The 23621-nt window shown below is 42.2% G+C and overlaps 2 protein-coding genes across 6 annotated transcripts; one reads left to right on the top strand and one right to left on the bottom strand.

The window, feature by feature from the left end:
- Positions 1–431: 431 nt before the first annotated feature.
- Positions 432–15592, bottom strand: zc3h7bb (zinc finger CCCH-type containing 7Bb). 2 transcript variants are annotated; one of them, XM_034571140.1, is made up of 21 exons: positions 15243–15592; positions 14373–14434; positions 14230–14266; positions 13728–13925; positions 12991–13149; positions 12595–12735; positions 12467–12509; positions 12125–12363; positions 11698–11983; positions 10068–10126; positions 9799–9898; positions 9420–9581; positions 9041–9246; positions 8855–8955; positions 8546–8727; positions 7997–8076; positions 7367–7635; positions 7067–7172; positions 6702–6810; positions 6182–6315; positions 432–5903 (listed from the first exon to the last, which is right to left on the bottom strand). In XM_034571140.1, the coding sequence occupies exons 2-21, from the start codon at positions 14429–14431 to the stop codon at positions 5868–5870; spliced, it is 2706 nt and encodes a 901-aa protein (XP_034427031.1). In that variant the 5' UTR covers positions 14432–14434; positions 15243–15592; the 3' UTR covers positions 432–5867. The 2 variants fall into 2 exon arrangements, with proteins under 2 accessions (XP_034427031.1, XP_034427032.1); XM_034571141.1 differs by having other exon boundaries at positions 4474–5903; positions 12134–12363; positions 15243–15465.
- Positions 15593–16584: 992 nt separating this feature from the next.
- Positions 16585–22820, top strand: rangap1b (Ran GTPase activating protein 1b). Of its 4 annotated transcripts, none has more exons than XR_004612218.1 (17): positions 16585–16722; positions 17067–17185; positions 17264–17391; positions 17898–17957; positions 18066–18245; positions 18407–18541; positions 18911–19069; positions 19171–19284; positions 19380–19479; positions 19570–19654; positions 19755–19908; positions 20657–20740; positions 20830–20932; positions 21073–21161; positions 21617–21738; positions 22148–22293; positions 22363–22820. XR_004612218.1 is itself a non-coding variant. In XM_034571167.1 (17 exons), the coding sequence occupies exons 1-16, from the start codon at positions 16679–16681 to the stop codon at positions 22230–22232; spliced, it is 1761 nt and encodes a 586-aa protein (XP_034427058.1). In that variant the 5' UTR covers positions 16585–16678; the 3' UTR covers positions 22233–22271; positions 22363–22820. The 4 variants fall into 4 exon arrangements, 3 of the variants coding, with proteins under 3 accessions (XP_034427058.1, XP_034427057.1, XP_034427059.1); XM_034571167.1 differs by having other exon boundaries at positions 22148–22271; XM_034571166.1 differs by lacking the exon at positions 22363–22820 and having other exon boundaries at positions 22148–22333.
- Positions 22821–23621: the final 801 nt, after the last annotated feature.

Below are 23621 nucleotides of genomic sequence, written 5' to 3'. Positions count from 1 at the left end.
CTGAGCATTGCAGGCAGCTCCTTCCACCTGCTCGCGTGGTTTTTGCTACTATATGCATTGTCAGCTGTGAGACCCTATAGCCAAACGTGTGTTTTAAAAAAAAAATTAAAAAAAAAAAATCAAATAGAATTGCAGCTACTGCAAGTGGACTCCAGTCAAGTGTTAGAAACATCTCAAAGACAATCAAGAGAAATGGGAGCGACCTGAGCTAGATTTCAAAAGTCAGAACAAAGAGTATGAATATTGCGTCAATGAGATATTTCAGTTTTTTCCTTTTTACAAATTTTCAAATTCAATTTTTTCTTCGTCAGAATGAACTAATCTTCTTCTAAAAATAAAATCACATGTTCCATCAGTGGCATGCAATGACATCAGAGCCCACGCCCAACAATAATGTTAAGTGTGTGCTTTGATAAAAAGGAAACAACACATTTCGTTCTAAAACGGTCTGTTTATTAAATGCTTTCAAGAGATTTGGTCCACTTGTGTGATCATGAATTTCCAACCAGGGAGGAGAAAAGAGAAAACAAAGTCAAGAAGATAAGACAAAACATAAACCAACAAAATGTAAAAATACAGTACAAAAAGAGGCCTTGTATTTTCAACTTCTTTACAACCCTGGTTTTCTTCATCTGAGTTGTTGTAAAACAATTCTAATAACCAATAATAATTTTCTAACCGAATGAAAAGAGATTCATTAAGATAGTTTTTTTGGTGCTGGTTAAGTGTGTGTTTTTGTGGCAAATCAAATGACACCAACTATATAAAGGTTGCTGGGAATGGGAGGGAGGGGGGTGGGTGGCTGTCACATGAGTACTTACTGACTGGGAAGTGTGTTTCACAGCTGAGAACCGCGTCATTCACTTTAACTACAGATGGAATAACCAGTACCGCACAGGACACGAGCCGTTTTACTCAGAGAAAGGACAAAGACAACCTTTAAACCAACTGACTTCTAGAGTTATAATAACCAAGTAGAAACATTTCTCTTAAATCAATGAATTACACTTTCAAAGGTTTGGTAGCGAAATAAACGATATAATCTGCTTAAACACCAGCAAGACCACCCACTTGATCAAGTATTAGTGTTGTAGTGATGGCATTTGAGGCAGTGAGAGGCCGCACATGTTGTGGGTTTCTTATGCTAAAGTCTTGGAGGAGCTTGGAAGGTTAAAGGCTTGTAGAATGGATATTAGTAATGGAATTTGGACGTCACCACTTATTGAGACAGTCCCCATCTTTTAACAAACTATGTTATAATAAAAACCAAAGCGTGTTTTAGGGGAATAAAGTCACCTTTAACTGAGAACCCTTCCACTCATGTTGAGAAGGATGTGAAAACGCTTCATAAGTCAGAAAAAGTAATGCAGCATACAATGTTAAAAGAGTTTTGAAGCCGAAGGATCCTTTTTTATTTCATTTCAGATTCCAAAACGGTTTCTTACTGGCTCTTATTGGTGCACGCTACTGATTAAGCTGTAAGGGATCAGGAAAAAGAAAAGATCGACACAAATTGAACAATTTATAGACGACAGGACATAAAGCAGTCATTTTGGCCGCAGGGTCAATGACCGTTGCCTGACAAACCTCACATCTCATGGACGGGTTTCCTCACCTTTTAAGCATGAAGGGCAAATCAAATCGTACTTGATAAGGGAGACTGATAAAGTATCTACTGTGAAGTTGCACAACAGGGCAATACCAAGTTTGTTTATGACGGAAAAACCTTCTTGAATAAACAATTACGACGGGAGATTTGTTTCATGTACAGATGCTGCAGCAGCAACCTGCCCCCCTTTTAAATTAGTGACATGATTTGCTCGCCTTTAACAACACACACAGAACACAAAGCACACAAATTTCAACTCTCTTTTTTTTTTACGTCTTTCCGTGTGTCAATTATATAATCAATGCCCGTCTTTCTCCAACAATGGAAGAGGAGCCTTCTGCAAAATGTTCGGCTTTTTTCGGTCAAAACTATTCCCTTCAGCAGGTCTCTCAACGCAGGACTTCAAACAAGGATGGGAAAATTGTTTGTCCACTTGAATGATTAAGATCAGTAAAGTATATTGCGCTCTCCTAACAACCTGTCCTTTTTTGAAAACTCCCTGAAAAACAAGATGGGAACACGTCACTGACAACAGCAAACTCTTCCACAGCCACAGAGAAAAAAAAACAGCTCCACCATCTCTTATCTAAATTACCTTATGAGTGTCTAAGTATTATAATAGGTATCAGGTATCATATACTGTATATAGTAAGAAGGATTATACAATAGGGGTATGTATCATCTTATAGATGTAGTATATCAAATAAGGCGCTATATGGGAGTATATAGGCCTCTATGTATGCTTTTGTCCCTGACCAGAGACTCAAACTCAAAACAAAGAAAGATGCACAGCACAGGCAGTGAGCAGAGAGCTCTGCTGGTAGGTTGACACTGAAGAGGGGAAACAGTTTACAGTATATATATACTTTCATCATCAAATATCTATTTTTGTCACCTTTAAACTCTCTTCAGGCCTACAAGCAGAGCTCAGACAGACTTAATATATAGTACGCCTACCATACTGTGTATATGGAGGTCACCACCTGTAGGACCGACAAACTCGAGAACCTTCCTACAGCTGCTATCAGGAGTCTGAGGTTTTCTGCTCACTGCCTCCCAGATGGAGCTGTGCACTGCCGCATACACAGATGCATATTTACTGTAAATTATTATATTTATACATGGATACATATATAAAGAGAAAGTTATACATTGCAATTAACATACATATATCAATAGCATATAGAAGAGAAATAGAAATAGTCAATAGATAGCAATCATTATCGTCATCATATTCATCATAATACTAAGAGTAATACAATCCCTCAAAGAAGCTAATACCTGGGCTGTTCCAGACAAGGGCTTGATACCAATAGTCCCCGAAAGGTCAGGTTCAACTTCAGGAGCTGGATGATAACCACCCTGTGACCTCACAACTATTTATCTGTTTAGTATTAATCCAATGGCCTAAATGTGTGGGACTGCAGACAGAGGTGGGAAGAAACAAAACAAATATACGATTCATTGGTTTCATATTCACATCTATACGAAATAAAACACTTTTGTTTCAACTTAATAACTTTTCGCGCCCGTTACGCCCAGGCAACACTGGATGCTTGAGAGACGCTGCCTATTTTCTCTGCGCGACACGTGCAGTTCATCTGTCACAAACATTAATAGTTGCAACACTTCCTGTACCTGTCTCAAAGTAAAAGCAGCTTTTAGCGTCTAGCGTTTCTGTTGACTGAATGCATTAATTTGTTTAAACAAGGTTTCAATTGTTATTTTTGGACTGGAAGATGCACAGCTTCATACCTCAGAGTTCTGGTATTTAGTTGAATACATAGGCTACTTTAATTCATGGGAATACAGTAGTCATACCAGAAACCCACGCAACAGATCAGCGACACAGCCATCAAACACTGCACATGCACCTAGTGTGGCCCAGGCGTTAGCCATAACATTCTTAGTACTGTTTGAGTGCAACATCGGAATTTAAGCTGTGTGCTAAATTGATTCAGTGAACTGAAGCCACTCAGCATTAAAAAATAATATTTGAAATATAAATTTCAGCTTCTGTGTAAATTTCATCTATTTGTTGCATGCTTCTGTACACATAGTATAGCTGCTGCACTTACAAAATAAGAAAAACCTAAATGACCCTCTCATCTGGGTGATTTACTCCACGTCTCTGCTCTCGATGTTAAACGTTTAACCGTCAGAAATCAAGTTCTACTTCTGCTGCAGTCCCTACAAACGAACCTCCGTCTGGAACAACCCACACAGAAGGAAAAATTACAAAATAAAAGAATCATTAAAAAAAAAAAAAATCACTATAGTCATCTAGTTCAGCGATACATGTCATATAGCAATACCTCAATAACAAGAAGTTCTATGTAATCAATACAGGTTTTCAGGTTATATATTTATTAAGCTTAACCGCTAAGTTATCAATTATTATTAGTAGTATACCATTATTCGTAAATATGCATAATATGTGTGTATATGTATCTGAATATTGACATACCTCCATCGCGTCTCCTTCCACATTAAAGGTTAGAATACGATGACGGCAGATATTCTACCTCTGGGGGTTGGTGAGTGAGTGAGTGTGTCTGTCTGTGTGTGTGTTGGTGTCACATGTGAATATGTTGTTTAGAGGCACAATATGCGGCGTGAATTGTCTCCCGATGTCAAGCTAGCAGGTTTCCCGCGATAAAAAAGGTTGTTGATTTTTTTTATCTCAGGGCTACTGTTAGCTATCAGGAACAAAACATTTGGGTGCATATGAGGAACACAGGTTTCCATTTGAAGGCTGAGGGAGCATGGTGGGTGCGCAGTGAAATGATGACCCCAGTTTGACTGAAGATGCAGCGACTTCTCAAATCTTAAACAATCCACGATAAAAAAATATATCCTTCCTATCTTTTCTCAATCATTTTCTTCTTTAAATCATTGTTTATCTGGAGCAGATCTTGTTTTTTTCTCAATTTCAAGAGCTTATATCTTTTTCACACAACTTAAGTCTTCAGCACGGTCAGAACTGTCACTGTTCTTTAGTCCAAGTGAGGTCATCATTTCCTGATGGGCATCTGCGGTCTGAACGTTTAATGTCTACTAATCTATTGCTGAGAGCAGCTCAGGCAGGATGTTGTATGTTGTTGTGCAGTCACCTCTCTGCAGCCTTGTGACACCAGCTTCACATCTGTCTGCTGCTTTGAGCAGAGTGGCACAAACACAAGCCTTTAGCCAAATGTACATAAGCCACAGATGTTTCATAAGATCTAGTTGGGTTAATGTGTGGGGGTGTGTGTGTGTGTCCAGGCTCGTTCATCACTGGACCAGTTGGCATGATTCCATAAACAGCTATCACAGGATTTATATTTTAACAATAAAGAGGGGGGAAGCTAATGTTACACAAGTTTGTTTTCGAGCATAATAAGTGTTCTTGCATACATTCCATGATTCCATGACTAACTTCCTCGTTTTTTTAAAGGCCCATGCAGGCATTACATTCACTGAGTTCTACCAATATGGCAGACAATATAACAAGGAAGTACAACTCCCCTTGGAAAAAAACAATGCTTAAAATCATTATTCTCCAAAAAAGGAAGGAGAGCGGGATTTGGTTGATACGCAGCTTAACGAGGAAGCGTCCACCAAGAACCTCTTCCAAATCAGTCTCGACTGCCATCGACAGCACAGAGGACTTGGTATTTTTGGCACTCCGAAGTTTCGATTTAAACTTTCTGTGTAAGAGCGCTGAGCTTCAACTGAGTTTTGATTTATCAACAAGCAATATTTGAGAGCTGCGACCAGCGCGCCCAACCAAGAACTGTTTCAGTGCTGCGAGGATTCAAAACAACAAAAATAAAAGAGGTGGCCGGTGGACACGGAGTTGCTCAGTCCAAACAGTACGAGGGAACACTAGCTGATTCTTTTAGTCAGGAGAACTAGTTGTCTGGGAGATTGCGATATAATGTCCTGGAGGAGAACCTAAAGTGTGTAACTGCTGCATGATACAAACAATAAGCTAAAGCCAAGTCCTGAATTTTCACTAAGGAAGCTTTCTAATTGTGTTAATCAGTGCCTGTAACTTGTGTTGAGTGAATGTATAGTTTGTGTGTATGTGTCTGTTTGTGTGTGTGGGGTCAAATGTTCTGTTGTGTGGACATTTGCTCTTGCACTGCTGGCTAGTTGCTAGCGGAGGTCAGACTGGAAAGGTGACAGACTGTTTCAGGGATCGCTGGTGTGGCAGGCCCGTCTGTGTCTGGCTGCAGCTCAGCGGCAATCAGCTGCCTCTGGTCACCATAGCAACTCAGAGGTCATCCCCATCTGACAACCGCCGTCCTCCCTGGAACCAAGCAATCACACTGACATGAACACACTACAATGCAAAGGTCATCTTCCTCCAAACCCTTGTATATAGTAGATTCTGAAAGCAAATCTCTGTTCGTCAGCAGGATTACACAAGAACTACTAATTTTCACGAAACTCACACATCGGCTTAATCAGACATTACTGTACACAGAATTTATACACAGGAGCTTGCAGGTTAACGTATGTATATTTGTGTTCACATATACACCTCCAGATAACGCACGTGCAGAAAAAGCCTTATTTCCCACTCACCATGCTTTCTGTGTAATCTGCCGTTATAGTGACCTGTTTGTCCTCTGGAGGCGGCGTCACTGCGGAGCTTTCTGTGCGTCTACTCTGATTGGTGAGCTGCAGCCACAGTTCATACATCTGTTGCATGTCTCTCACTGCAGAGGGGTGAGGATGAGAAAGAGAAAAAAAAAGGAAGACGACCTCAGTGACCTTGAATATTGTGCGTTACGAGCAAGTGGAGTGGGGAAGGCACGTCACAAATCAGTGCAATTACAGGCCTATGTTTTGACCGTAAAGGACGGCAACAAGAGATAGAAGATGATCGGAAAACTTAGACGAACCGAGATAAACAAAAGACACCTTCACAAATGTGATAGGTTTCCTCTTTTATAAATTGATATAATGGGTATAAAAATAAAAATAAACCTGCTGCAATAAATAATAACAAACTGTGAATAGGATGAGACATCTAGATCTAATGCATGAGAACAGATCAGAACATTTTTTTCTGCAGTGTTTTGGGGCGGAACCAGGAGCTTACAGCTGTTGTTCTTCATGTATGTCCAGACGTCCCTTTCTTCCAGACTGTGAGCAAATGAGCAGTTCCCAATATAGTGGCACTTCTTCTGCTTCATCACATGCACACACATCTGGGTGAGAGACAAGCAAAAACATTGGAGGTTAATGAGTGACAACGGCAGCATGGCAACAAGGCTGCCCAGCCTGAAACACTCATTAGCACTACAGAGCAAGGAGACCGAGACTGAAGAGTTTTACATAAACACCTGTTCCCCAGGGCTAAAACAGAGTCAGCTGCATTCGACATGTGAGAGGGGGAGGGGCGGAGGGAGCGAAGAGGAAAAAGAGTGTGTGGCGACCGTAAAAAAAACAAAAGGAGGAACTCACATCATATTGCTGAGGATAGGTGCGAGAGAAAGGCAGAGGCCGAACAACAACCCACTTCTTCTTCTCAAATGATTTGACCAGCAGGACCCGACGCTCCTTCGTCCAGCTAAACAGAGAGCCAACGTTCATTAAAATAAACAAACAAATGAAGAGACACAAGCAAGTAGAAAATAAATAGTTTAAGTTCTTTGATTCATGCTTTTGTTTCTCGTCAGCATTACAATCTGATTTACAAAACATGTAAACAACAAATGGCCTTGTTATGAGTAAACATTGTGTCTATACACAGACGGGTCTCACCTGTGCCGTGCTTTGGCTGTGCAGTACTTGAGGTTCTTGTCGGGCTCATTGACCTGTCCTTCTCTCCAGCACTGGCCACACACAAATTTCATTTTCAGGTTGAGGGGTCGTCCCCGTCCTGCTGCGGCTCCCAACCCCCCCACCCCAATGCCTCCCACTGGTCCAACGCCGCCGCCACCGAGGCAGTCTCCCCCAATTCCTCCGCCCCCGCCTCCCATTCCTCCGACTCCTCCTGCAGGTACGCTGCTCGGGTGGGGGAAATGGATGGGCTGAAAGACGCAGAAATAGAGATACAGCAAGTTAACAGGGACAAAACAGAAACATATTATTTTGCTTTTCCTGTTTTCCTGAACCTCTAAATAACAGATAATTTAGCAAATTTAAATAACAGCATTCTGGGTGATACTCAGTCATTGTACTTAAAAAGCAGAAGAACATTGTGAGAGCAACATCACAGTGAGTGCACATTTAAAAGCAGAAATTAATTATACAGTTCAACCATCTGAAAAATGTCATTTAAATTTGACGACAGAGCCTTACTCCGGAGATGACTCAACTAAAATGAAACAAGAAGTCGGTTGATGTCAGCCAAAACAAAATTCAAGATTACAGCTCCATTTCCTGCCTCACCTTCTGCTGCTTCTGTGCATTCTGCTCCAGCCTTTGCCAGTGTCTCTTGGACTCCTGCACCATCTCTTCGTGGGTGATACCTGAAGAAAATATTCGAGAGTTCCTCTGTGAGAAAACCCCCCCCACATATAACAGGGCCAAATTGATTCAATGGCCTAACGACCCAATGAGGAGAAAGTTGATTTGAACATCCGGTTCACTTGTGAAGAGCAAGTGGCACTTTTAGAACAGGCGTTGCATGTCGAAGGTAAATTTTAGTTAAAAAAATACTGTATATCTGCTCATTTTAGTATTTAGTGTTGCAGAGATAACATTTTTGTTTACAGCTCATTGACACCTGCGTTGGGCCTTATCACTAAAAAGATGTTAAAAAAAGGTGATGATTTGTTTACGACATAATTTTTTCCATAGCAACATCTTAACACTAAATTTCAGGACAAATTAAAAGTGTTGCCTACTGGATTTCATTACAGTTCAAATCTAAATGTTTTCATCCCTGTTTGAATGATGTTGCTAATATTTTTTGAACAAACTGTGTGCTTCACCCACCAGTATCCTGCTGTAGGACCCAGCATTTGAGCTCTATGACAGAGTGCGCAAAAGAGCAGCTGTCCTCGCGCTGGCAGCCGTAACGGACCTCGTGGCGACATACGTCAAACTGACAGAGGGGGTGCAGGGGACGCACCTTACTGTAGCGCACATTGGCTGACCTCACCACGTGCACCAGGCACCTGCAGCAGACACAAGTATTTACTGATACATGAAAACAGTGCAAAGTGTATTAATCCATCCTGGGTTTTCTTTATCATAATTGTAGGACTTTGTATTTATATAAAATCAAGATGTGAAAATGCTCACTTGTTATCGTCGAACGGGTGTCGAGCTGTGAGGTTTGAGCAGACTGATAAGTTTTCTTTGCTGCGTTTGCTAATGATGCGAGGCTTACTGTCAAAACATTCCTGTAGAAAGAGGAAAGAGATGCAGACAGATCAAAAGATGACAAAAAAGAAGACGTAAAAATGCCTTTACAAACTGGATTCTTACCTCACAGAGGAACATAAACATTCCCATGTGGAGCTGCAGCAGTCTGGTGACGCTGAGCGCCCGTCGCTCCGTGCTGCCCAGCGGATCAAACAGCAGCTCTCGGCTCAATGCGCCCTTCCTTTCTTGCGTCCACACGTCAATTTCCTCCTGGCAGTAGGCAAATGTACAATTCTCCCCATACTGGCACTCCTGACGCTCCTGCACCTCTGCAGATAGGAGAAGGAGTGAGTATGTAAAGTAAAATATAAACACAAGTCAGCTGCATTTGACTGTTAGCTGCTTTTTCCCAACTTGAATTAGAAATATATTATAATATTATAATATATATTATTATTATAATATAATATATTTAGGTCTTTAATTCATAGTGCAAACACACCTTTACAGAGTACAAATGCCCCCAGGAAGTTGTTCCGTGCAGGCCGGGGCCGGATCCTCTTCCAGGTGGGGTCATCTGTGTTTTTGAGGCGACACAACAGCACATCTCTCTTGCAACGATGTGCTGCCTCTGGCTGATATTTGTAGTCCATCACTCGCGGACCTGTGAGTGAGACAAGAAAAGAGCAGGTTAAGTTACACAGGTGTTAGAATTTCTTATATGTCACTATGATAAAAAATAATGCTTGGACAGCACTGTCTGTTTGTGAGCTGGTGGAGAAAGCAAAACTGCAACATCAAATTGTGAGTATTTAGATAAGGAAAAAGAGTTGCAGGTTAATATTAAGAAAGTGATTTAGAGGTCTTCGACTTGAACCAACCTATTCGGCTGTAACAGGCATGACAGGCCTGCCGAAACTCATGCGTAGCTGCCAGGGGGTTCCGGGAGAGCAGGGACAAGTTTGTTCCTGCCGGACCGTTCTGTTAAAGAAGAGGACAAGGATATCAATATAAAATTAAAAAGCTACTTAGCAGCATAACTGCATGATCAGAGATGGCTATTAATGCAACACTACTGTTAACAATTAAATTGCAACAGATGAAGAATGATGAAGAATTATCTGTCTGTGTGTGTGTGTGTGTTACTCACTGCATGAGCAGCATTGTTGGTGCGAATTCCCGGGATGAAGCTGTGACACACTCGTCCCCCTGAAGACCACAGACACAAGGACACCACATTGTAATGACGCTGACTCACACGGCCTACTGCTGACGCACATCTCAGGTTAAAGCCAACTCCCAAGGAACTGTGGTAACTGAGCAACAGCAAGCTACCATTCTGCGACAAACTTGGTGGTGGGATGGGGCATTGAACAGAGATGAACCATGTACATTTTTTTGCAGAGCCACATAAAATGGAAGATCCAGGATTTTTTGCGCTTTTGTTTCCCTTTCCGCATTCAGTAGAAAAAGTCTGTTAATTAACTCAGGCCAAAGTCTACGAATGAAGATGCAGAAATTAACTGACATGAGTAGGATTGTTCAGTATTTGTTATTAAATGCCATCTGATTTGCATCCAAGTCAGAGGTATAGGCAGACAATGGGCTTGACTCGCACTGCCCATCTAGAGAGTCGGGGTCTCGTCCATTTTCTCCACAAAACTCAAGGGATTCACAGAAAAAAAGATAGTGAAATGATCTTTCAACACATTTTCAATGTCTATCTGTCAAATATGTAACACTTGAGACTTCCTATGACAGTTTCAAAGTAAAAGCACTCAAGCGTTTCTGTTGACTGAACCCATTCATTTGTATTAATAAGGTTTCTTGTTATTATTGCAAGTCCGTAAGATGCATGGCTTCATAACGTAGAGTTCTGGCATTTAGTTGAGTACATAGCTCTAAGTTTTTTTGGGGGGGAAATAAAGTAGTTGAACCAGAAACCTCACGTTACTGCTCTGCAGCAGACACTCAGCAGACACGTTCCCTGTGTGAACAACAGTAGCGCGTGAGACACAGCAGATCAGCAATGCAGCCGTCACGCACTGCACACCCAGTGTGACGCAGGCACTAGAATGTCTGGTGTGAACGTCTCTCTGAGCTCGTACCAGTTTCTTTGTTGGGTTAAGGTCTTGGTTTTGATTTGATCGCTCCAAAAGTTGGCTTTGCTTTGTTTGAAGTCATCCAGTAGTCATTTTCATCAGTGTTCAAGGTCATGGTTCTGCTGCAGCACCCTCTACTGATCTTTAGCTGGTGAACCGCCACTCTGAACTCATCCTGTGAGATTTCTTGATAAACCTGGGAATTCACTTACGCCTTGATGATGTCAAGCTGTTCAGGCCTAGATGCAGCAAAGGCCTGGATTCATGATTTTCCCTCCATAGCACTTCACTGTTGTGATGATCTTTTCATTTATGTTATACAGTGCGACGCACATTACAAGTCAGCAGGTAACTCAAAATGTTTGAGTGTATTTATAAGTCATATTAGCTCTTACCCACAACTCAAATCTTGTTTGTTAACTACTGGCTTCTAGCTTTTGTTGATGTCATGAGCAACGGGGTCACATACTTTTTCTACACAGTAGATGTTTGAATGAACCATTCAGAGCCATACAAAAATGTGTGTGTGTGTAATAAGTAAAAAGATTGTGTGATTGTTCAAATTAATATCTTTGATGAAGATCTGACTATATTTGGCAACAACTTTAGCCTGCACCCCTCTCACCACTCTGTGCGACATCACACATCAATGATACAAAGACTTATCACTTAGCTCACCAGGGAGAGTGTATTCGGACAATGAGTCCAGCCCGCCAGTGGCGACTCCTGCTTTTCCTTCTCCATCTGTGGAGAAGCCTCCCAGTGCGTCCTGCGGCTGGGTAGAGCCTTGGTCCCGCTGGGCCAGCGGCGGGTAAGACTCCATAGGGGGCATGTCACTGATGGGGGAGCTGAAGAAGGCTGGGGGGAGCTGTGGAGATGGGGCCGGAAGGTTGGGAGAGTATGGAGGTCGGAGAGCAACCGCCGTGTTGGGAAGGTTGGTGGGGATAGCACCCTGGACAGGATTCTGGAGCAGGAGATTCCATTTAGTTAAATTAATTAAGTAACCTTTCTTGCAGAAATAATAATGGAGAACAAGACAATGATCTCCCAGAAAGAATGTACGGCAGGTTTATTTCTTCTTTCTTTCTCTGTGTCCTTTACTCACCTCACTGACTTTCTTGGGGTTGCTTTCCAACAGACTGTCTAGTTCATCTTTGATGATGCTGTTGCATTCGTCCATGTGCTCGGACACCGGGACAGAATACGGCATGGGAGGCAGGGCCTGGCTGATGGGGCTCTCTGACAAATCAGTGCACGGGCTCGCTACGGGGCTGGCCGGTTCATCACTGACTGGGATGGGTGTGGCCAAAGGAGCTGGGATGCACTGTGCACTGGACATGTCCCCTGGCAAGGAGTAAACAGCAATAGCAAAAGAGGGGATGAACGTGGGAACAGATCAGAGTGCGTGTGGGTTCAGACATGTTCAAGGTTTGTCTGTTAGCCGTACCTTGTCCAATGTCACCCAGCGATTCCAGCCCATTGGAGGACATCTAAAGAAGAAGAGAGTATTTAACTCTATTAGCCTCTTGTTGTTTCACCATATCACAAGCTCTGCATTGTGACAACAGCACCCACCTCTCCAGTGGGTGAGGATGTTTCCCCATGATTCTCCCCATCATTGGCTGTGGACTCTATCTGAGGGCTGACGTAAGCTTTACGGCCCTTCAGGCCCAGTTTATTGGCCAGATCCTGGGCCAGTTCGGTTACCTGTCGGTCCTGGAAGATAAATTACATAAAGAAGAGGATTGTTTTTAAACAATATAATAAGAAACACAATGTAGTCAATGGAGGCATCAAATAAAAATCCCCCAACAAGACATTAAAATTCTCTTTTCCTTTCAACATTTCTGAATTAATTAACGAGCTTTAGCTAGCCCCACTTACTAAGTTCCTGAGGAAAACATAAAAATATAATAAAATGATGTGGTTAAAAAGTCATTTGCGTCAACATTTTCAGTGTTGATGACGTACGTGTGGTGCTGTGAGGAGACATTTGGTTCCACACTCATAGGCCTCTCTGAGTCGTCCCAGCTCCCTCAGACAAAGGGCTTTGCGGTACAAAGCCCTGCGACTGCCTTCGGCCATGTATAGTGCACTGTCGCAGTCCTGATCAGCTCTCTCATACTCCCTCTGACACAGAAAAGGGAAACATTGAGGGGGATTTAACACAGAACAACAAGCGCGTTGTAAAGTCTTCCACTGATTATTTTAGATTCTTTTTAAAAGATCCCCTACTGTAGAATGCAAATTTATGATTCACATGAGTGGCCACATGGCATTAAATCCTTTTTTTAACTGAATGTGCTTCATGCTGCTTTGAAAAACTGGCAGATATCTTACATCAACCACAAACATCACAAAGATAACAAAGACTCAAAATAATAAATCAGATTACAAAAAATCATTAAAAAAAACTTTTGCATTCTTATTACCTTTGGCAATGTAGAATTGAAACTATGCAGCTAAATTAACTAACTGCAACAGATGAAAGTTGAGCCATTTAAGTAACATAAGTCAAGCAGATTCACCCCAATTCTAATGTAGTGGCACATAAAATGATGTCATTCTCAGTCATTATATGTATTGTCTGGGAACAACAGTTTAAATTGGTTTGACATTAACTGATGTGTGAAAAGTCATCTATCTACATAAACATCTTGTCATGTACCTGGAGATGTCACATCCCCTTTATGCCCCTTCGGCCTCACCGTTTGATAGTAGGCAGCAGCCCTGTTGACGTAGAGGCCCTCCAGCAGGTCTTGAGGGATGACAAGGGCCTCTGCCTGGGCGTAGCGGGCGACGCTTATCCCTTCCCCATACTGCTGGGTCGCCTGGCGCCAGTCCCCATCTCGATAGCAAGAATTGCCCTCGTCCAGCAAGTTACACACCAACTGGGTCAGGAATGGCTGACGGGAGCGCGCAAAGGAGAGATTGAATAATGGGGGGGGGGGGGGGGGGGGGGGGGTGAAAGGGGTAGGGAAAGGGTGACATTAAAAAATAATGAGACGGTAACATGAGATAGTCAGGAGGACACAGAAAGATGAAAGATGAAAAAAAAAGGATGTGAACAAGTGAAGCAGGAAAGAAGGAGATTGAGACCAAATAAGGTCAAAATCAGGATCGGCAAATAACAGAGCAAAATGAGGAAGTAGATGATAAAGATTAGTGATCATATTGTATGTGCAGAAAAGAAAGTGTCCAAATGCAAACCTCATAACTCTCAGGCTCTGGAAAAGGCAACGATGACCTGTTGAGAGAATTATATGAAGGTTTTCAGTGTTGTCCATTCAATCATGTTATCACTAGCTAATTGTGGAGGGGCCATTGCATGTCAATAGCAGAGGTGCACTTACTGGATAAAGCTCATTGCTTTTTGGATCTCCTCTCTTCGTTTCAGTCGTTCAGGATCCATATCCTGAGGGGGATGATGATGATGATGACAGGGGTTAGCATGCAACAGCTACTCATTGCACAACACTATTAGCAGCTTTGACAGCTTCATTCAAACTCTCCACACACGAGCGTGTATCGTAATTGAAAAGTTCATGTTCCGCGGCGATTAAAAACACCGCTAACTACGTCCAGTCGTCCCAGACAAGCCCCGGCCTGCCACCGGAGCACCACGAGCAATCACCGGACTTGCGTAAACAAACAGTTGGGGATAGCTAACGGTGAGGCGGGGCAACTGATTAGCATTAGCCACCGGAATATTCCTCTGTAATTGACGTATAAAGTGCAGATTCTTAATGGACGGGGGTGTAACCTATAAACTTAAAGCGTTAGCCATTACACGTACACTTGGTGAGGAAATATTAGCTTACGTTAGCTTGATATGAAAACTGACGTTTCTTCAACTAGCAATTAAACGTGACGCTATTAGCGACACGCGTAAAATAGAAAGTTGTCGCCAGTATAGATGATGTTATGCTCCCTGACTTTACCGGTGGTCTGGATCAGTCAACTAACGGTGCTAGCTCACCCGGGCTACATGCTACAGTGCTAATCACTTTATCGTAGCTTTGCAGGAGGAAGGAGGAATGAGGAAAGCGGAGTTAGCGTTCAAAATGAATGATTTTTATCGTAACATGCGCTGTACGTGTAGTTTACACTGTGCTGTACACGGCTATCTTGAATACAAATCCAGTGCTAGGCAGCTACCTGTGAAGTTAGCTAACTTAATTTACAACGAGTCCAAGCTAACGGCTAACAGCACGGCGACTCACCGAGTTAAGTTACTGCGCTTTAGAGATGAGAGACAGCTTCACTGAGCGTCGCTGAGGAGAAGCAGCCAAGAATCAGTCAATATCCCGGCGCATATTTGTGAGGTGGGTGTCCCTGTCATTGGTGTGTGGACGGAGCACGAGCTTCTCTGTGACTGCTGCTGGATACTGAGCGGCTAACGTTAGCTGGGAGCTAGCCGCTAGCTGTTATGACCGCAACAAGTTTCCAGGGAGGTGTGGACGCTGGAGGGCAGCAGACCCTCTGAGTCACCGCTCAGGTTGGGCCACTGCTTATCGGGGCCCCGAGCACCGACCGTTGCTTTAAGTTTGATTATTCAGGGAAATTAATCGCATTTTTTTGACGGCTTGAACATACTCGAAAAGTCTCCAAATCTCAGGCCTGGTGAAAATTTACGTATTCTGGAGTAATTAGAAATGGCCGTGGCAAAATGGCTCAACAGCGCCCCCTAGAATTCCGTCTGGTTTAACCGATCTTCACGAAATTTGGTACACACGTGTATCAGGACCGGACGAAACATTATTTTGCTAGTGAATGGCTTGAACTGCCGAACTTCAAAGTAAAAAGCTTACAGCTTATTACTGTAAGAACAGTACAAACCCCGCCCACAGTCATTAAATCACTGCAATCAATCGCCATATGACATGGTCCATTTAATGGTGATTTTAAGAATAATATAAATCACCAGGGGAAAAAAAGAGCCCCCAGGTCACAATCTCATTGAATCTCCTGAACCTTCAAGGCAATTGTGCTGGACTGACTCACAAATACAGAACTGGGACAGAGAGATCTTCCCTTGGTGGCAGACCGACAACCTGCCACTTAATGTAAGAGAAAACGCAGCACACCATTTGTACAATCAGTCAGACAACAGCTTGAGGCACATGAGGACTATGAGAGTCTTTTGAGGAGTAGTATACATACTCAGAGGAAGTAATGAAGCGATAAAGGAAATAATTGATACAATTTTTGTGAAATTATGTTCACATGCAGAGATGAACAAGGTATGATGGAGAAATGGAGTAGAGATGAATGAGAAAGTAATGGAGCAGGGATTAAGAAGGGATGAGGGAGAGATGGAGGGATGGAAATTACTCTGATAATTATAAAAATGATAATAAAAACTTATTTCCATTGTTTTTCATAGACAGATATTCATTTTAGATACAAGATTGTGAACATCACTTGTACAAAATAAATACATTTTACATATCTTAGGGTTAAGTTTTATAAAACGTGATGTGACTTATCGTTGCACTGCGAGAAAATCCATCATCATCTCTTAATGAATGAAAAGTTCAGAGCTCAGTGTTTTGGTGATGTCGGGTCCGGACAGTAACAGCAGGTGGCGGTAGCTCCACTGTGGATCACTTGTGGCTGATCTAAACACGATGGACGAAGAAGACGCTTTGGCAGCACGATGACGTCAAACCGTGTAGTAACCGGCGCGGAAGAAGAAGCGGCGTGAGTTCACCGTTTCACCGGGAAAACAGTGTTTGTGGTGAGTCGTCAGTGGAAGTAAAACCTTTCTGTCTCATAATAAGAGCCGAATGATGAAGAAACGCGAGAATGGATCTGATAAATAACAGACTCACAGTTATATCTGGGTTATTTAAACTTATCTCACGTTGTGATCTACTGCTACTAGCTAGCACCGGTGAAGCTAGATAGCTAAACATGAGTTCTGCTTATTGTTACACTGTCACTGAAGAGATATATATGTGTCAATTTCCGGTATAGTCAGTGGTTTAAATGTTATATCTGTTCGTTTATATGTGTAGTAAAACACCTCCCTATGTCTATTACAGAGTAATAATGGCCTCAGATGACATAGCGCAGCTGGCTGATGCTCTCGCCAAGACCCACGTCGGTGATGGAGAGTTGAGCTACAAAGGCCTGGGACTGAAGCTGGACGACGCAGAGTCAGGTGAGAGTGCTGCTGGTCACCAGAGACAACATGGATCCTCTCTTCACACCTGATAACCCGTTCTCTGTGTGTGCGCAGTGGAGGAGCTGGTCCGTGAGATAGAGCAGTACCAGGGTCTGAGAGCTCTCCGCCTGGAGGGGAACACATTCGGCGTGGAGGCAGCCCGAGCCATCGCCAAGGCTTTGGAGAGCAAAGACCTGCTCCAGGTATTCTTCAGTTCCAGATCTCCAATCTCAGTTAAACAGAAGTGACAGCGCACATTTAGTCTTTACTCTGCCAAGTAGCGCAAGACCAGGGGAGGTGTCCTGGTATCCATCCATCCATCCATCCATCCATCCATCCATTATCTACACTGCTTATCGTTACACTGGGAGCCCATCCTGGCACTATTTCTGACACACAAGGAACTTTTAATGTATTCTAATGGGAGCAGGATTTTAATATAATAACGATACATTCACATTGATTTAGAAGTCACCAAACAAGAACTTTGCTTAAATAACACACCAGAAATTGACCAAAATGTATGTTACTATAAGCATTCATGCCCACTGTTAATACTTTGCATTGTGATCCTGCACCACAAATGTAATAGTCTACAGTATGAGTTTTTTCTGATCAGTTTCATACTTTTTTAACGTTTCCTATCTACAATATTGCAGTAAAGAAGATGCACAATGCTCATTTCTGTTGCAAACTCTGTGTCTTTCAGAGATGTTACTGGAGCGACATGTTCACCGGAAGGCTGCGCTGTGAAATCCCAACAGCTCTGGTGAGAATTTCAGCTGCTGGTTGATGCAGATCATTGGGTTTTCAGCATGTGTTATGTAATACTTCTTTGATTGTCACCTTCACATGTTCTCTGTTGTGCTTTCCTCAGAGGTCACTAGGCAGTGCATTAATGAGCGCAGGGGCCAGGCTGACTGAGTTGGACCTGAGTGACAACGCGTTTGGGCCGGATGGCGTGAAGGGAATCGAGCAGCTGCTGAAGAGCCCTTCATGCCACAGCCTGAGGGAGCTGAGGCTCAACAACTGTGGCATGGGGATCGGAGGAGGAAAGGTGAGTTCACAGATGTTTTGAAATATTTTTGTCATGCTGTCATCCACTTTAAAAAGAAACCTGCAAATAGTACTTTTCTGTAAATGGTTCCAGATTTAAAATAAATCACTCCAGACATTTTCCATCATGCAGTTAGTAACTGTGGCGCATGGTTTGTGTAGATCTTGGCTGAAGCTCTGATCGACTGCCACAGACAGTCACTGTCCCACGGAGCTCAGTTTAAACTGAGAGTGTTCATCGCTGGCAGGAATCGCCTGGAGAATGAAGGAGCCCGTGCCCTGGCCAAGGCCTTTCAGGTACAAAACACACGCCCCCAAACTGATTAACAGGTCTGGTAATACATGCTGCTTTCAGACATGCACTAAAGCCCCCTAGTAAAATGTCTGGAAAATATCAGAGTGAGAATGCAGCAGAAAATGTCCAGAAAACTCCCAGTGAGCTAGTGGGCATTTTGCTGATGTTTATAATACGCAACGGATGCAAAACTGGAAGAATAATAATATTGCTGGAGGAAAAAAAGGTGCCATACATGTATACAATGCAAATGAAGATGTGAACTTGGAAAGAAAACCAGATTTAAGAGCTTTTGGTGATGAATTGAATTATCTGGATTTCAAATGGAAGCCTTGCTAAGCCTTAAACTTCTCTCTGTTTTTCCATGTAAGCTGATGGGTAGCCTGGAGGAAGTCCACATGCCCCAGAATGGCATCAACCATAAAGGTGTGATGGCGTTAGCTTCGGCCATGCGACACAACCCAGAGCTCCGTGTCCTCAACTTAAATGACAACACCTTCACCAAGAGGGGAACACTAGCCATGGTCCAGGTAAGGCCTGTTTATCTTCAGACCTTCCTCCATAAGAAGAATAGGTATGCATGTGTCTTAACCTGTTTCTGTACATTGGTTTACTCCTGGTGCCTCTGCAGGCTCTGAGGTATCTGAGACACGTCCAGGTGATCAACTTCGGTGACTGTCTGGTTCGCTCTGAAGGAGCCATCGCCCTCGCTGCAGTCTTGAGAGAGGGACTGCCGATCCTCAGGGTGAGTTCACCATCAAAGTTCAGCGTTTTATGTTTCCCAGTTTCCTCTCTTTTATTAAAGTGATTACACTCGTCTCGTCTGTGCCATTTCTTCAGGAGCTGAACTTGTCATTTGGTGAGATCACAGAGGCGGCGGCGCTAGTGGTGGCTCAGGCTGTCCTGGACCATCCTCACATGGAGAAAGTGGATCTGAACGGTACGTACTTGGACTGTGGGACTGGGATCTTGAATACTCGAATATGGAAAGAGTCATAAAGATTGAAACTAATGAGAACATGACTAACAGGTAACTGTCTGGGAGAGGAAGGCTGTGAGGCTTTGAGAGAGACTATGGAGAACATGGACAAAGGAGACATGCTGGCATCACTCAGGTTAGTATCTGTGCGTGTGCTTGCGTGCTTTTCCTGCACTACTAAAGCAAGTCAGCATTAATAGCGGGACTAAAATTTTGCCCCTTTAAATTCACTGCAGCGACGATGAGGGAGAACCTGATGAGGAAGATGATGAGGAAGATGATGATGAAGTGAGTGACGACAGTAATGAAGACAATGAGGACGATGAGGAAATTGTCAAGGAAAATGGAGTGTCAAGAAAAGACAACAGTCCTCCAAAACGTCACAGCCCAGTAAGATACATAAAACATACATACATATTTTTTGTACTTGTGTATTTAGACAGTTGACACCAGGGTCTGAAATTAACTTTATGACTCTGCAAAGATGGCTGGAATATGAAAAACAAATCCATCTACCAAGCTTTGTTTTACTGGTCAAAACACTAAATACAAATTATTTTTTTTGTCACACAGACTAGAACATTAATGAGGTAATATGTTGAATACAAACCTAGACACCGACACAAATTTGATATAAAATATATTAATATGTAAAGATGGATGATATGACAGCACCCTAAAGGACGTAAACCAAAACTTCTTGATTGCCCCCTGGTGGCTGTCTGTAGTAAAGGTCAGAAACCATGCCACCTCTTAGTGGATGGTACATGGACCAAACAAAAAAGTACATTTCAAATACATGTTTCACAAAGATGGTCATTTTAGGTGTTCTTAATCACACTGATGTATGTTCAAATGTTTCTGATAAGTTTGTTTTGAATTAGTTATTTGATGCTATGAAAACAGGATGAAACGCTATTGGTATAAATATGACCTCACTGCTGCAGTCTAGTGTACATTATTTTGACTTTATAAACCAATTTTAGATCAATATTTCTATCATAAAGAACATCTTCAGTAAATAGCTTCACATTAAGCTTCACACAGAGGTTTTGTTTTACGGTTACTAATGGCACAATATACTGTATATTCTACCACTTCATTGATCATCTCTGATTGTGACTTTGTTCACCGACAGGCAGAGATCACGTCTTTCCTCAGCTGCCCCTCTGTTGAGGAGCTTCTTCGGCTTGGAGAGACGAGGACGAACCTGGTGCAACAGGTGGGAATTTAAAATATATCAAATAAAAGATGGTTCTTTGCAGTCAGTGGATGTTATATGATGCTAACAGTCTTCTACTTTCACACCAGATTGATGTATCTGACCCACATGAGGCTGCCGATGTCCTTCTGAAAATTGCTTCTTTGTATGGCGAGGAACCAGAGACCAAGACAGCAGTTCTAGAAACTATCGGTGAATATCCTGCCACTGTTGCTTTGTCATTGATTCATGTATGGATGTGGTGTTGGAGGATCCAGAATAAGGTGATGCCTTTGGTATGAGAGTTAGTTCCTGTGTCATTCAACCAACCTATCATCGCTTCTGCCCTACAGATGATGTGTTGAAAAGGCTCTTCTGTGGTTCAGCCATCCAGTCCTACTACTTCCTCTCCACACTGCTGGTCATGATGGGGCTCCTTAAGGTAAAGTGCTGCTACAGTACATCCAGCTCTTCTTCCTCCAAGAATCTGAGATGAAGGAACATATCTTGTGTCCATTAATTTTTTCCATTCAAACAGAAAGACTACTATCCATTGAATTGACAACACTTTGAATGTCTGCTACATTGTAGAACGTCAACTTTTATTATGAAACACAAATAAACTTTCAGAATAATTTAAACACTGTCAGATAAAAAGTAATGTTATATGGTCAGTCTTAATGAACAAATCTTCCTCAACAAAATTCTTTGCCTTTATGTACATGTATAGGTTTCCAATTTGTTTTAAACTTCCTCTTACAATCTTTCCCCTGGTGTGTAAGTTTTACCACAAAAACATAAATCCTGCTGGATTTACGTTTGGCTCCTTTCTATCCCTGTTCGTTGCTTTAATCTGTCAGTTAATGCACATTTTTACTCTTTTGTCCTGTGTTTCAGGGAGAGGGGAAGATTAAAAAGGTGTCGCTGGTCCCAGGCCAGCTGTTGTGTTTGGAGCACGCGGTCCAGCAGCACTACTTCTCTCAGCATCATGCCCTGCTGCTTAACAACTTCATGTCCAAGTAAGACACTACTTCTAATGTGTCTTTCTTTAAAAGGTTCATTAAACCTGGCTTGTGGTGTAAAATCCACCAAAAGCACAAGGCTGTAAACTAAATTACGTGACTGTGATTTGATAAAATACATTAATGCTTGTTTTAAAATCATATTTATTACCAAATTTATTAAATAAATCTTCATTTATGGATTGAACATGGCTCATAACGCCACCTAGTGTTTCAAACAGTCTTGGAAGTTGCAGGGCCAATGCTGAGTCAACTGTTTGGGACGTCTCTACGTCAGGATCGCTCGGGGTAGATTTCAGTTACCTTCATTATTGTAAATGCAATATGTCAGGGACACCGGGAAGGACTGAAACTGAAAACAACCATAGGGGGTAATTCTTTTCTTTGTTTGTGTTTGAATCTGCAGGAATAGCGATGCTCTCAAGTCCTGCAGTGCTGCCAGAGAGAAGCTGAGCTCTGCTCTGGAGAAGAGGTGCCATGACCAACACTGATCCCAGCCATCCATCGTTTCCACTTCTAACACACACACACACACACACACACACACACACACACACACACACACACACACACACACACACACACACACACACACACACACACACACACACACACACACAGAAAAACAAACAAACACAGGGATGCTTTACACTTGAACAAGGGACTCTGACAACCACTGATCTTCTTTGTATATTTTATGAAGGCCTGACAAACACTGTCCAAATTCTCTTTCTTTTTATTTTTCTACTTATGTTTGCGACTTATATTTTTCTAGAAAATGTAGATACAAATAATGAAAATATAGACAACACATCAGTTAACCGTGGGGTTTGATGTGTAAAAAAGTGATCTTAACCGTGAGTGGCGCTAACATTAGACTATGACAGTCCAGCACTTTTTGCATTAAGTTGCATATAGTTTCAAAATTCACAATTAAACAACAACATAACAAAGCATCTAATTAAGCTTTTTAAATGTCTGGTTTAACAGTTTGAGGTAATTTCCAGTTAAATATGGAAACCACAATCAAATTTGCTATTGGATTTGTACAGATTTGCTTTTAAACCTGCACTGAAAATGTTGTGCTGAGACACAAATGTTAAGGATAAAACAACTACAATCTGTAATCTTAACAAATGATTCGGCAATAAACAGCTGACTTTGCTGTTTGTTTTAGTGATGCGCTGCTTTTCACACTATTTTGTTTGTCTTTTTTTTTTACGTTGCTTATTTGAAACATTCCATGGTGAAGTGAAAGAAGAACTTTTCGGAAGCTCTGTCCAATCACAACCACCACTCTGCTGCTCACAAGGTCCAGTCCAGTCCGAGCACTGTGATGTGTGCATCAGACTGTAATGAGGAATGGGCAGCACCACATACTCGCCCGTGAACCTGAACACACAGTGTGTGTGTGTGTGTGCGTGTGTATCGCCCTGCACTGAGCACAGTCGTAACACTGAAGAGCTCAGGGGACCAGTTTTTACTTATTGCAAAAATGTGCTCTTATGTAACTTTGCTGCACACACTGAGTTGTCTTACCTCGTATAGCTGTTTATGTCTTAATGATGTTATGGGAGCATTTAAGGGAAGTAGGAGGAGAATGTAATACACTTTAATGGCATTTAGATAATCGTCTGAATAACATTAGACTGTGTGGATTTATATTCTGTTGACCTGCTATGCTGTTACATTAAATGCTCTGTCTTAAATATAACAAATCTAACCAGCCTGACTCCTTGTCCATGTTTGGATATATACATGCATATACACCTGGGACTGCTATTTTAACATTACCTCTGCTAAGGAGGTGATGTTTTTGTTTTGTTTGTCTGTTATTTAGCATTAAAACTACCGGATGTTTTACCACGAACTTGGTGGAA

The sequence above is a fragment of the Hippoglossus hippoglossus genome, chromosome 19 (genome assembly GCF_009819705.1).
Source record: "Hippoglossus hippoglossus isolate fHipHip1 chromosome 19, fHipHip1.pri, whole genome shotgun sequence".
Taxonomy (NCBI): Eukaryota; Metazoa; Chordata; class Actinopteri; order Pleuronectiformes; family Pleuronectidae; genus Hippoglossus; species Hippoglossus hippoglossus.
Note: the sequence above shows the minus strand (reverse complement) of the source record. Positions and strands in the feature narration are given on the sequence as shown.

Excerpts from the sequence above, each read along its gene's own strand:
- rangap1b (XM_034571167.1), top strand. The coding sequence starts at position 16,679 with ATGACGTCAAACCGTGTAGTAACCGGCGCGGAAGAAGAAGCGGC. Across the intron at positions 17,958-18,065 it reads GTGAAATCCCAACAGCTCTG|AGGTCACTAGGCAGTGCATT; the intron begins GTGAGAATTTCA and ends TGCTTTCCTCAG. Across the intron at positions 20,741-20,829 it reads GGACGAACCTGGTGCAACAG|ATTGATGTATCTGACCCACA; the intron begins GTGGGAATTTAA and ends CTTTCACACCAG.
- zc3h7bb (XM_034571140.1), bottom strand. The coding sequence starts at position 14,431 with ATGGATCCTGAACGACTGAAACGAAGAGAGGAGATCCAAAAAGCAATG. Across the intron at positions 9,899-10,067 it reads CCAACAATGCTGCTCATGCA|AACGGTCCGGCAGGAACAAA; the intron begins GTGAGTAACACA and ends CTTCTTTAACAG. Across the intron at positions 9,582-9,798 it reads TGCCTGTTACAGCCGAATAG|GTCCGCGAGTGATGGACTAC; the intron begins GTTGGTTCAAGT and ends TCTCACTCACAG.